This window comes from Callionymus lyra, chromosome 19, assembly GCF_982586985.1.
Source record: "Callionymus lyra chromosome 19, fCalLyr1.hap1.1, whole genome shotgun sequence".
NCBI classification, from domain to species: Eukaryota; Metazoa; Chordata; class Actinopteri; order Syngnathiformes; family Callionymidae; genus Callionymus; species Callionymus lyra.
The window spans coordinates 17,999,149-18,011,974 of NC_141836.1; the positions used below are offsets into that span (position 1 = coordinate 17,999,149).

General features: G+C 36.9%; 1 protein-coding gene across 1 annotated transcript; it reads left to right on the forward strand.

Annotated features, from left to right (window-relative positions):
* Window positions 1-7,166: 7,166 nt before the first annotated feature.
* Window positions 7,167-12,156, forward strand: cyp3a65 (cytochrome P450, family 3, subfamily A, polypeptide 65). The gene is given in 13 exon segments (XM_087780984.1): window positions 7,167-7,296; window positions 7,635-7,728; window positions 7,802-7,854; window positions 7,922-8,021; window positions 8,092-8,205; window positions 8,272-8,360; window positions 8,550-8,698; window positions 8,778-8,905; window positions 8,976-9,039; window positions 10,288-10,448; window positions 10,518-10,744; window positions 11,227-11,389; window positions 11,468-12,156. Coding segments are annotated over 13 exon segments (1,497 nt in total). The 5' UTR covers window positions 7,167-7,225; the 3' UTR covers window positions 11,552-12,156.
* The last annotated feature ends 670 nt before the right edge of the window (window positions 12,157-12,826 follow it).

The following is a 12,826-nucleotide window of genomic DNA, read 5'->3' on the forward strand; positions in this document are numbered from 1 at the left end:
CAAAACCACAAAAATAAGGAACAAGAAATTACATTTGCAATCTTTCGTTTACATATATCACATTATTATGTGCGTATGAAACTAAGTAAGCTCTTATTTATGCAAGTTTTTATACAAGTCGTCAGTTTTTCAGTTACTAGAGAAGGAAAGACTTGAAGGTAGGATATATCAGAACGATGTGTTCTCACTCTCTTTCAATAAAACATAAGTGGGTTGTGACCTGTCTCTCTCTCTCAATGTCGTCTTTGATCAGGAAAATTTGCTGGACGATGAAAACATGCATGATAAAAAGTCGATTGACTTTCATTCTCCCTTGTCAGTAACCTTGAAAGAAAACCTTCTCTTGGCTTCATTTCAAAAAGACGCCACCAATTAAATTTTGGCATTTTATTGGATCTTCTTCCTAGAGAAACACAGGCAACGGTTTCTTAAAATAGCACTGGGATAAGAGCGACCCTGTGACCGAGGCTTCCTGACTTCGCCGCTTCGAGACATCAGCTGGGCTCAAGCACAGAGCCAGTGGATTTATAATAACAAGTAACTGACTCCGGTCCTCTTGGAAATCCTTCAGAGACGCAGCTGAATGTGGAGCAAGTGGATTTAGTGGATTCAGCGGTTTAGAGCACATCACTGATGGCATTGATGGAGTCTTCACGCCGCACAGCGCAGATCTAAGAAGGGTTTTGCTGCCCTGGCTGCTTATGTTGCACTTCCTTCCGTGTCAGGAAGATGTCGGTGATGAGTGAAGTTGACCTGTTTGATTCTTGACGTTGACTGAACACGCAATAAAATGTTCTGTCATCATCAGCTTTTGAGTATCTTATATGAATGGTCACGGTTGTGAGTTATATCTTTAAATGTCAATGTCAATGTAAATAAACACTTTCTAGACACATTTAACCAATAACAAAGTTAAAAAGGAAATGGAAAATTTCACCATTTGATGTAAAACCCACAAAGAAATAAGAACATGTTTTTTTAAATAAATATTTTCATTCATTTAACTCTAGAATTGCACCTGAAATGAAAATTATTTATAAATTATTTAAACAACATTTTGATTAATTCAACCATGGATAATGATGATAACATGTTTTCTTTTTTTTTAAATCAAGATTTGAATTAACCATTTAATAATGACCTAAATATAAAACAAAAAAATCATCATGATTGATACAACTATAGAATGCAGGATGAAATTATGAATTTAAATTGTCTTGTTTTATGCAGAAAATGTAATTAATTTAACTATGGATTTACAAGCTAAACTATACATTTATTTTATTTTATTAAAGTTTTGATTCCTGATATTTAATTCAAGATTAATGAACTCCAACATATCAGCAAAAAAAAAACTTTTTTGTTATTCCTTCAAGTGACATCACAGGCCATAGATGACGTCATCCACAACACATTCAGGAGCCCAGGTCTAAAGCAGTATTATTAGTTTTATTATTTATTAATTATATTTATTGATTTAAGATTACAATCTAAATTCTGTATATTTCCAAACAAATAACAAACATATACTTATTACATTTCAATATGAGGATATTCTATATATATATATATATATATATATATATATATATGTGTGTAAATTATATTGTGTTTTTTCTTTTTAGTCATTGCGTCTCAATTGGATCTTGTCTGTTATTGGGTGATTAAGAATAATTAATCTGCTCTATGAAAAATAACCCCAAAGTCCCAATAAAAAAATGGATTAATTTAGATGTATTCTTACATAATGAGAATACTTGCATGACAAGTGGAAGTTTTGTATCTCAGCAGTCTGGTTGAACATCGTTCATATGTCATTACTGTTTACACTCTTGTGTGCTGGTTTGAAAAAAAAATGAAAAAAAATCTAGCAAAACAACCCATCATCCCAAAAAAGTTCCCTGCAAGCTCATTTTAAGACATACAAGTCCAGGACTGTAAACTTTTGCAGTCAGTGTGTGACTTTGCAGTGCCTCAGTCGGATGGCATCGTGACAATGTTACCGAGCTCCCAGGGGTGGATCTCTTTACCTGCTGCAACACAAACACATTGCAGCAACCCCAGTGTCATTAACTGTCCCAGAATGACTCAGCCCCCCATGTGGCCCCTCCACCGAGACACCAGCCGAGCTGGGCACCTGGACGAATGCCCACCAGGACTCACACTAATTGCCCCCCAAAAAAATCAGAGAGACACCAAAAAAACACACTAAACTGCTGATTAGAGAACTATTTTCTTTTCTAAACATCTGAGATTAGTTTTGAGGGAGGAGGACAATATTAATAAATTGTGTTTTAATTAGAAGGAAAAGGTGATCAGAATAGAACAAGTGTGGGATGTGACTTTGGGCAACTTTAATCCCACACTGCCATCTGCTGGCCATAAGAGTCTTGGCAACAAAAAAAAACAATACTTTGACGTTTTTATGCGCAAATATAATCGTAAAGCCTATAGAAGTTAATATGTCATCATATAAAGCGTTATTTATTTAATTATTTTCCATTTTTGTTGTATTTTAATGGTATTCCCTGCATTACCACATATATTTCCCAGTAATTGCACTTCTAATGAATTAAAAGTGAAAAGGGAATCTTTATCTTAAGTGGTTATTAAAGAAAAGTGCACAGGTGTGTGTGTGTGTGTGTGTGTGTGTGTGTGTGTGTGTGTGTGTGTGTGTGTGTGTGTGTGTGTGTGTGTGTGTGTGTGTGTGTGTGTGTGTGTGTGTGTGTGTGTGGGGGGGGGTGTGTGTGTGTGTGTGTGTGTGTGTGTGTGTGTGTGTGTGTGTGTGTGTGTGTGTGTGTGTGTCTGTGTGTGTGTGTGTGTGTGTGTGTGTGTGTGTGTGTGTGTGTGTGTGTGTGTGTGTGTGTAGGTGTAGGTGTGAGTTTGTGTGACAGACAGACTGGTCGATGATTGTAATTACAACTGGAGTGTGCACTGTGCAGTCATCAGCCGGGGACGGGCAGGTGTCATTTCCAATGTCACCGGCGCCTCGACTCGACAGGAGGAGTCCCGACATCATTAGCAGATCAATTATCATCTCCCGGGAAACATCTGGAGGACACACAGATGCAATAAGGCGTCAACATAATGTCGCCTCTCCTCAGAATAGCACCGATAAGCGCCCCAGCTCCTCTCTAATGACTCCAGCGGCCACTTGTAATGAATGTTGACCTGCATTAGGGCCTGTAATTGGATACTTTGAGGCGAAGAACAGGTTCAAACACGTGTCTTTGATGCGGTGTTCTCCACCCGTGGCTTCAGTTTCACAGCATCTATTCAGCACATTTATTTACCTTGTTCTATCCTGGATTGATCTGGATCCACCGGGGCAGTGTTGCTGCTCAGACACACACTCACTCACACACACATGAGAAACAAGAGGTCGAAGATAATAATAATAAAAAAAGAGACTTTTTATCTTGTGTTTACACAGCTACAGCTATTTGTTACTTTGATGACTTATACAAATACTATTTTGCTGAATGAGCTTTCATTGATTCACATTAAGTTTCCTTTGAGGACTTATTAGAATAATTGACTGTGTTTATTTCTAGATGAAATCAGCTGCAATTGCCAAGGTTTAAAAATTAATTAGAAAACCTTATAACTCAAAAATAGAGAGAAGAGAGTACATTTAGGTGGATGATGGCTCTTAAAATGGCCTAAAGGACATTATCTAACTCATACGTGTTTAGTTTGTATTTAATATGGCTTGAATTTGATTTAAATTGGACATACAGTACTTGAATTTTCTGAAATTTAATTATAAACTTAACTGTGTACTTGTTTTTTAAATCATACACATAAAAATAGTCAATGCAAACGACTACAAAACAACATAAAAAAATTATAAATATATTTAATACAGTCAGCAAGAGTTCAAATAGTCTTCATTTGTCGTATGCATGTAAATTCACTGCAGTATTTTTCTTCTTCAGTTCTTGTTTCGTATTCCATGTATAAGTTCCAGAAATTATATTAGTCCATTCTTTTAATGTTGGTGTTTCTTCCTTGTGCCAGTTCTTGGTCATTTCCTACAAGCTACAAACAACATTTTTACAAGGTATATGAGGAGAAAATAAAAATAATGTATTGTAATATACTCTGATGTCATTTCTATATTTGGATTTTCATGGGGGACTTCAGCCCCCTGTAGCCCTTCCCTGCTAATATTCAAGCTATTTTGTCTTCATCTAAATTAGATGTTATGAATTTTCTTTCTCATTCCACATATATATATATATATATATATATATATATATATATATATATATATATATATATATATATATATAAATAGAAAGAATTAGAATTAAGACATTATTTTAATTATCTCAGTTAGATCTTATACAATGAGATAAAAGCAGAAAATACCACTGCCACTGAGATTAATTGACTTTTTGAAAACAAAGCATAGAAATAAATCATTAAAAAAAATTCCATAACTCCAGAAATGTTGTTGACTAAACAGACCAGGACCCAAACCTTACCGTACTTTGCTTACAAAAAGACATATTGACTGCAGTAAAAAATTAAATAACCTCCTTGGCAGAGGTAATAAAAAAGTATGAGCGAGACTTTTAGATCAGGGGTGAACCTGATGGCAATAAAAATATTTTTTCAGTTGATGTCCCCTGCTGTCTGTAACAGGAAGTTTGAGTCTGACTGTTTTTTTCTTTTCATTCTTAGAAGCTTGACTTGGAAGGTTGGATTTGGCCCCAGTGCCTAAGGTTGGATGTGTCTAAGATGTACAAGAATACTGTAATAATTTATGAGGTTGCCTGTAAAGACGAATCATAGTTAAATTGATTTTAATCTGTGTTTTAAGTGAGTCATAAACCGGACAGGCAGAGATGAATCATGAGATCTGCCTCTCAATAGATTATCAGGAATCAGTTCCCACGTTCTTTCTGTTACTGTGCCTTAAGAACTCCTGTTGTATCATGCTTTAAAGCGATCAGGGAAGAAAGTCTGTATTTAGTAGAGGATCATTTATTAATGACTAATGTTTATGAGGTCAAAGTGAGCAAAGGTCAGAACTCTGTCCCCCGCCTGTCTAGAGTGAACTATTACCAACATATTGCATAACAACCTGTTGATTCAATGGTGAAAATGTGTGTGTACAGGGGTTATCTTAATATCACGGCTACATTTGACTTGCCTAAGCATGAATTCACCTCAAGCAGAAAGTATCTCAGCACAGATTTCTCATGTAATAAAGTGGGTTAGACCAACACAGAAAGAAGTATATTGGTAGTTGTGAGTAAGTAAATAAGTAAGTAATTGTTATTTGTAAAGCGCCTTTCTAGACCAGGGTCACAAAGAGCTTCAACAATCAAAAACAACAACAAATCAGGGAAAAGCCTGCACAAATAAGAATGTCTTTAGATGTTTCTAGAAGGAGTCAGTAGATCCATCAAACACAGAGGGAGAGGAAGATCGTTCCAAAGCTTAGGAGCAACAGCCTGGAAGGATTTCTCTCCTCTGGTCCGGAAGGGTGTTGAGGAACCATCAGTAGATTCTGATCCACAGACCTCAGAGCCCGAGCTGGGATGTAAGGCTGGATCAGATCAGTGATGTAAGGAGGAGCCTGACCATGAATAGCTCTCAAAGTACCAGAATTTCAAAATTGATCCTGAAAGAAACTGGCAGCCAGTGAAGAGTTTTAAGGATCGGGGAAATGTGAGTTCTTCTACTAGAGCAGCTCAGAATTCCTGCTGCAGAGCAAAATTAGAGAGCATAACCTGCAGGAGAACAATATAGTTGAACAGAAAACTATTGTTATTGTTTATTTAAGTCACAGCCCTGTGTGGTATTCAGCTTTTACTGTTACAGAACTGATTGAAGTTGGACACATAGTAGGAGTAGACTGCCCTCATTAGGCGAACCATCTCCCTCTTTTTGTACTGCCCCCTTCAGGCAGGAGGCTGACCAACTACTTTTAATTCTGGTGAACTTGGCTTAGCACTCGGGTGATGTCAAAGATCACGTTGGAAATAAACTTTTATTATTTCATTACTTCCAATTAATAATAACTAGTCTTTAAATATGACTATATGGTTTTTGTTTAAGTAAGTAAGTAAGTAAGTAATATTTATTTATATAGTGCTTTTCCAGACCAGGGTCACAAAGCGCTTAAACAATCAAAACAATACTCAATAAAGTATATACTTTAAAGATCACTTTTGTGAGTATTTATTGACCCTTAAAAGAATATATACATTTAAACATATATTTATATATAAGTAGGAGTTTTTTCACCTGCAGTGAATACAAAAAACTGCAGGTATTGCTCTCTTATTTTGCTCTGCAGCAGGAATTCTGAGCCACTCTAATAGAAGAACTCACATTTCCCCGATCCTTAAAACTCTTCACTGGCTGCCAATTTCTTTCAGGATCAACTTTAAAATTCTGGTTCTTACTTTCAGAGCTATTCATGGTCAGACTCCTCCTTACATCAGTGTTTTGATCAAGCATTAGACCCCAGCTCGGGCTCTGAGGTCTGTGGATCAGAATCTACTGATGGTTCCTGAACACGCTTCTGGACCAGAGGAGAGAAATCCTTCCTGGCTGTTGATCCTAAACTTTGGAACGATCTTCCTCTCTCTCAGTGTTTGATGGATCTACTGACTCCTGTGTTTGTCTTGGTGTTATCTTGACCTTTTAAAGTATATATTTTATTTAGTATTGTCTTGATTGTTTAAGCGCTTTCTGACCCTGGTCTGGAAAAGCGCTCTACAAATATAAATGACTTACTTATATTCATATTAATATACTTTATAAGTACTTTTCGCTCCTCACAGAAGCCACTGTATCAAATGTGGCCCCTGAGGAACATTACTTCAATATCTCCTCGTGTTTGAGTGTGTGATGGGTTTTTCTGTCTATGCAAGACCTTTCCAGGGTGTCCCCCAGGCCTATCCTTAAGCAACAAAAGTATCCATGCATGAAACCATTTTCTTTTCTTATTTAACTTAAATAAATGACAAAAGTTTAAAATGTACGGTGAACTTGGGTAACATGCAGAACGTGTGTAGCAACATCTGTGCGCACAAGTCGTTAAATGATGACGTAACTGTTTGTGTGGTAAAGTTCCTCACTGTGCTGATGGTCGAGTTATGTTGCGTAACAGGCGGTTTCCAACTGGACCCGCCTCTTCTGGGAAACATACTTGTCGGATCTCAGGATTCTGCTCAGTCTCACCTGTGTTGGATCGGCAGCTGCGATGGACTATGTTCCGGATCTCTCGGTGGCGACCTGGACGCTGATCGTCAGCGTCATCTCGCTCATCGCCGCGTAAGTTCCTCCTTTTCTGGTCTCACTTTTGAAGCCACACGTTTGCGTGAACTGCAGACCTGTTTACAAATGACTCTTTAAACGTGTCGAGACAAATGTTTAGCACGAGGAAAAGATTTGTTCTCCTTGTTTATCCTTTCTTATAACAAAAATGTCATTTTATCTGAAGTTATGTGTAAATAAAAATTGAAGGACACATTGAGAAAAATACAATTTATTATCTTATTGTACGAATGGATTCAAATGTTAGTTTCGATTCTGGTTGCAATTTATCTCAAGGAAAACACTTTATATTGAATTCCAAATGTGTCAGCCACTCCTTTCATTTGGCTCCCCAGGTATGGATATGCTCCCTATGGAGTGTGGAAGAAAATGGGGATCAAAGGGCCCAAACCATGGCCCTTCGTTGGGACCTTCCTCGCGTACAGAAAGGTGAGACAGACATTAAAAAAATAATAATAATAATTCTGGTCAAGCCTGACATTGCCCCCCCAACACCCTTTAGGGCGTCCATAACTTTGACATGGAATGTTTTAAGAAGTACGGAAGATTGTTTGGGTGAGTGCTCACGCTTTGGTTTCCTGGAAAACATCTACTTTCTTTTGCTAATGTTTTCTCTTTAAAGGTGTTACGATGGCAGACAACCACTCCTGGGCATCATGGACACGTCGATGATCAAAACTGTTCTGGTGAAGGAATGTTACTCCATATTTACGAACAGACGGGTAAGAAGAAACCGGATATTTTAAGTCAAAGAATCAGGATCCGAGGTGTAGCTTGGTTGTGTTTGTGTAGGATTTGGGTCTCAACGGACCGCTGAGAGAAGCCGTTTCTATAACGGAAGACGAGCAATGGAAACGGATTCGCAGCGTGCTGTCGCCGACCTTCACCAGTGGTCGACTGAAAGAGGTCAGACCAACCTTTTCTAGTCACCGTTTCGTTCTGCTTTTGTTGACAATGACGTCTCCTGCACAGATGTTCCCGATTATGGTCAGGAACTCAAACGGTGTGATCAAGAATCTTCAAAAGCAAAGTGAAGCAGATGAAGTCATTGAGGTGAAAGAGTAAGTAAAATGTATATTACCATTTTTGGCCACTTCTCTGTTTATATGGAATATTGGTTCGGATGTGATTTAACCTAATTTTCAATGGTTTTAAAGAAACAGAATCTCTAAGATGTTAAAGATGCCATTTCATTCGATAAAGTTATCACTTGAGTGGAATAAAATCCACTTTTATGTTGTTTTTCGCAGAGTGTTCGGTCCGTACAGTATGGACGTGGTGACCAACTGTGCCTTCAGCGTTGACATCGACTCCATCAACCATCCGTTGGATCCCTTCGTGTCGAATATCAAGAAAATGGTTAAATTCAACTTCCTGGATCCAATGCTTGTGCTCGTTGGTATGTGCTGCCTCATCAAGTCAAGTTTACTTTGACGCGAAAGTGAGGCTCAGAAAAACATTGTCCACCTTTCTTCCAGTTCTTTTCCCGTTTTTGCAACCTATAATGGAGAAGATGGATGTGTCTCTCTTTCCTCGTGATGTGTTGGATTTCTTCTATAACTTTCTGAGGACCATCAAGGGTGACCGCGGCAAAGACAAGAGCAAGGTCAGAGTCCATTCATGGAAGAAGGCAAGGAAAAAAAAAGCCCTCTTTGAATCTTTCGTTTTTGTTTCAGAACCGAGTGGACTTCATGCAGTTGATGGTCGACTCTCAGACTTCTGAGACTAATTCTGACAAGGGTAGGCGGAGCTTACCGGCTAGTCAGTGTTACATGTCATGGAAAATGAAGATCAAGAATATCATGTGACTAATTGTTAACATGCTTTTTAAAAACTCATTTGCACTGGTGCAAAGATCGGTATACTTTGATTCAGTCGAATCTAGGGAGTGATTGTTTTTATGTTCTTGAACTTTATAGATACATTTTGCGTGTGATTGCAAAGGCCAATTTGGTTTATTATATCACATATAACGTCAAAGATAAGGCCTTATCTAGGAGAAACATTCCTTTTCTTGCGAGGCTTCAGCCATCTGTCCACTCACGCCACTGTCATCAGTGAGCAGAGAAGCAGATGGAGTGCACGAATGCTCCTCCCATGATGCAACACTAATTGACTCAGGGACTCATTCATTCTTCGTGCTATTAGGCTGTAATGGATTCATAAAGTCAATCTAATCTATTCTTGGACACCCAAAATATACGGCAGTGTAATGAAATATTTAGTAATTTCAGTTTATGTTATATTTTCACTTTATTTTGATTTACCCATGATGTACTTATTCAGCAGGTAGACGTTTTAATTTGAGCCATAATGTACATATATGTATGTACATAGATGTATATACATCGCTTTTACTTTGAAGTTGCTTGAACATTTTCTTAACTGTAATTTGCTTTTATATTTCTTATATCTGTAATTAGTTATTTTTATTTATACCATATTTGGATTGCAGTATTCAATAAAATTAATATTTTTCGTTAAAATAATATAATGTTTCTCGAGAAACTGCTCAAGTAAATATATGGCGTAAGACTAATATTGGATTGATTAGCTAAGAAACTTTACTAGGAAAACTTAAAGTTCTAAGGAAGTATTTTAACATTGAATAATCCTGCGTTAAAATGATGACCCTAACACAAGTTATAATTTTGATTATTCCATCGTTTGTATTATCAGAATATTTTGCCCATTTTATGTAGCTATATTACAGTCAAGTCGATTAAAGCAACAGTGTGTAACATTTTACCATAATTGTTTTTATTATTCTTTTTTTTCTGTAATGTTTTGTTAAATTTCCATGTGACCACCAAACTAGGATCCAGATCAATACTAAAAATTATCAAGATTTGAATATCACATTTTGGGGCTTTAATCGTCATATGTATTTTCATTCATTAAATATTGTAAGGATATGGATATACAAACATATGATCTATGATTGGTTATTGAGTAACGAACATTAATCAACTATTTTTTTCCGTGCAGTACTGACTGATAGTGAGATTCTGTCTCAAGCCATGATATTCATTTTCGCCGGTTATGAAACGAGCAGCAGCACTCTTGGCTTCATCGCCTACTGCCTCGCGACAAACCCTGATATCCAGAAGACCCTGCAGGAGGAAATTGATGAGACGTTTCCAGATAAGGTTCAACATAATATTTATCCTGATGCTTTTCTCCGTATGACTGATCACTGATTTCATATGTTTTCATAGAAAATCCCAAACTACGAGGCTCTGATGCAGATGGAGTACCTGGATATGGTTGTCAACGAGACCATGAGGCTTTATCCGATCGCAAACCGTTTGGAAAGGGTGGCAAAGACGGCTGTGGACATCGATGGTGTGATGGTTCCTAAGGGCTGTATCGTCATGATTCCAGTATATGTGCTCCAGCGTGACCCCAAGTTGTTCCCAGAACCGGAGGTTTTCAAGCCTGAAAGGTTAAAAAATATTTTTTATAATTCCTTGAATTCTTTATCTTGTATCAATGTTTGTTATTAATCTGCTTTTGTTTGCTTAAATTTCTTTAAATTGCAGACATGACCACTTGTTTTCACCTTTTTTGTTTTCTTATGTTTTTTTTACTATACAATTCAAACTCTTTTATTAGCATTTTCAATTGTCTTGCTTAAAATGAGCTTAAAAGCTTTTGAAGAATAATAGTATCTGCTTGTGGTCTGACTTATCCTTCAAAATATGTATGGTACCAGATGGTAATCAACCAAACCTTTCTTTATCAGTTCCTCGCCCCACTTTTATTTCTTGACACCCCCTTTTTAAGACGGATAAATGCCAAGGATACATGTATAGTTGTGTGCAAAACTGCTTGAACTAAGTATCTCTCCTTGTACTTTGCTGCTCTAATGTCCTCAAAGTTCTGGAGTTAAAATATCTTCTCTTCGTCTGTTACGACCCATTTCAGATTCAGCAAAGAAAACAAGGAGAAAATGGATCCTTATTCCTTCCTTCCTTTCGGAGCGGGACCTAGAAACTGCATCGGCATGAGGTTCGCCATGTTGATGATGAAGCTGAACCTGGTGCAGATCCTTCAGAACTTCAGCTTCGTCACCTGCAAGGAGACAGAGGTTTGTGACGTGATAACACTTGGAAATGATGATTGAGCTATTTTTCAATTTGGACCTCTCTGATGCCTCTTGTCTTAGATCCCGTTGGAGCTCGGAACCGACGGTTTCATTAACCCGAAGAATCCAATCAAACTGAAGCTGAAGATGAGATGAGCCGCATAAGAAAGTCCATCAGAGGAAGTCGTATCATATGAAAACCACTCCGCACTGAGATGAACTCAGTTAATAAATAAAAATATTTTTAAAGTACACTTTTAAATCTTGACATATAGGACTTCTTTATATGCCACTAAACCACACGACTATTTCAATTGTTTGTCAAGTGTGTTGTCTTGTCAGGAGAGATGGATAAAGGAAGTTGATTCAAGCATTTGCGTAAAAATCCTATTTTTTGACAATAGAATCAACAAAGTGTAGGTGAGAAGGAATATATGCAGGAATATATTCCTGAATAGTTTGGTTCTACAGTCGGGATATTTTGTTTTTTTGGGGTATTATTGGTCGTAACATTATATCCTAGCTTTGGGTTAGCCTCGACTAATGCATGGATATTTTTGCTTTTTGTTCTCGTCTTGGTTTAGATCAGAAATACATTTGCAAACCAAATTGGTTCTAGTCTGCTTTTAGAACCACTTGCTTATTCTCATCAGCAAAACAGTTTGGCATTAAACATTATTCTCATTATCTTAAGAGATTTATTTTTGTCTTGTAACTGAAATCGTGTGATTCCTATTCTTGTCAAATAAACATTTATTTATATAAATCAACTTTTTTTATTTGTGGTATTGATTTCGTTTGATTCTGTCGAAATATAGCAAACACCACTGGCTGGTTTATCTGACGTTTCGTATCACAACTTTAAAAATTCATCAATAATTGATCCACCAGATTTGTTAATTGACATATAACTAAATCAAATGTTTTTTGTTTTTTTTCTTATTCAATTTCCCTGCACATACATGATAAGTTACGTACATTTTTACATCTGTATATTTATAAGTTATAACTTAAGGTGGATGTGCGAAGTCTAAAGAAACGAGACTATAATTTGGAATACAAAAACAAAAATTGTGTTTTTTGTATCCCATTAGCAATATAAACTGGAAAAGGTCCTATTTTGATTGAGACAGGAGAATATAACGCACCAGTGATCCCAAAAAAACACATAGAACTAGTCTGGCTTGTAAAACAAAAGGCATTTATTTAGGATAAAATATGCAAATTCACATGGCCAAAAAATAAAAATTGATTGATCAATAGCTGCAAATCTGATTTCAAAGAGAGATTTGTAGAAGAGGAGATGTGTGGGAAGTTCTCTCCTTCGATAACTGTGACCGTTCAGACACTATACAGGAAAAATAAACTTGTTCTTCAGGTTTCTACTCTCGTGTTTCATTTGGCACACATTCAGAAGCAGCAACAAAGGAAGGTAGCGTG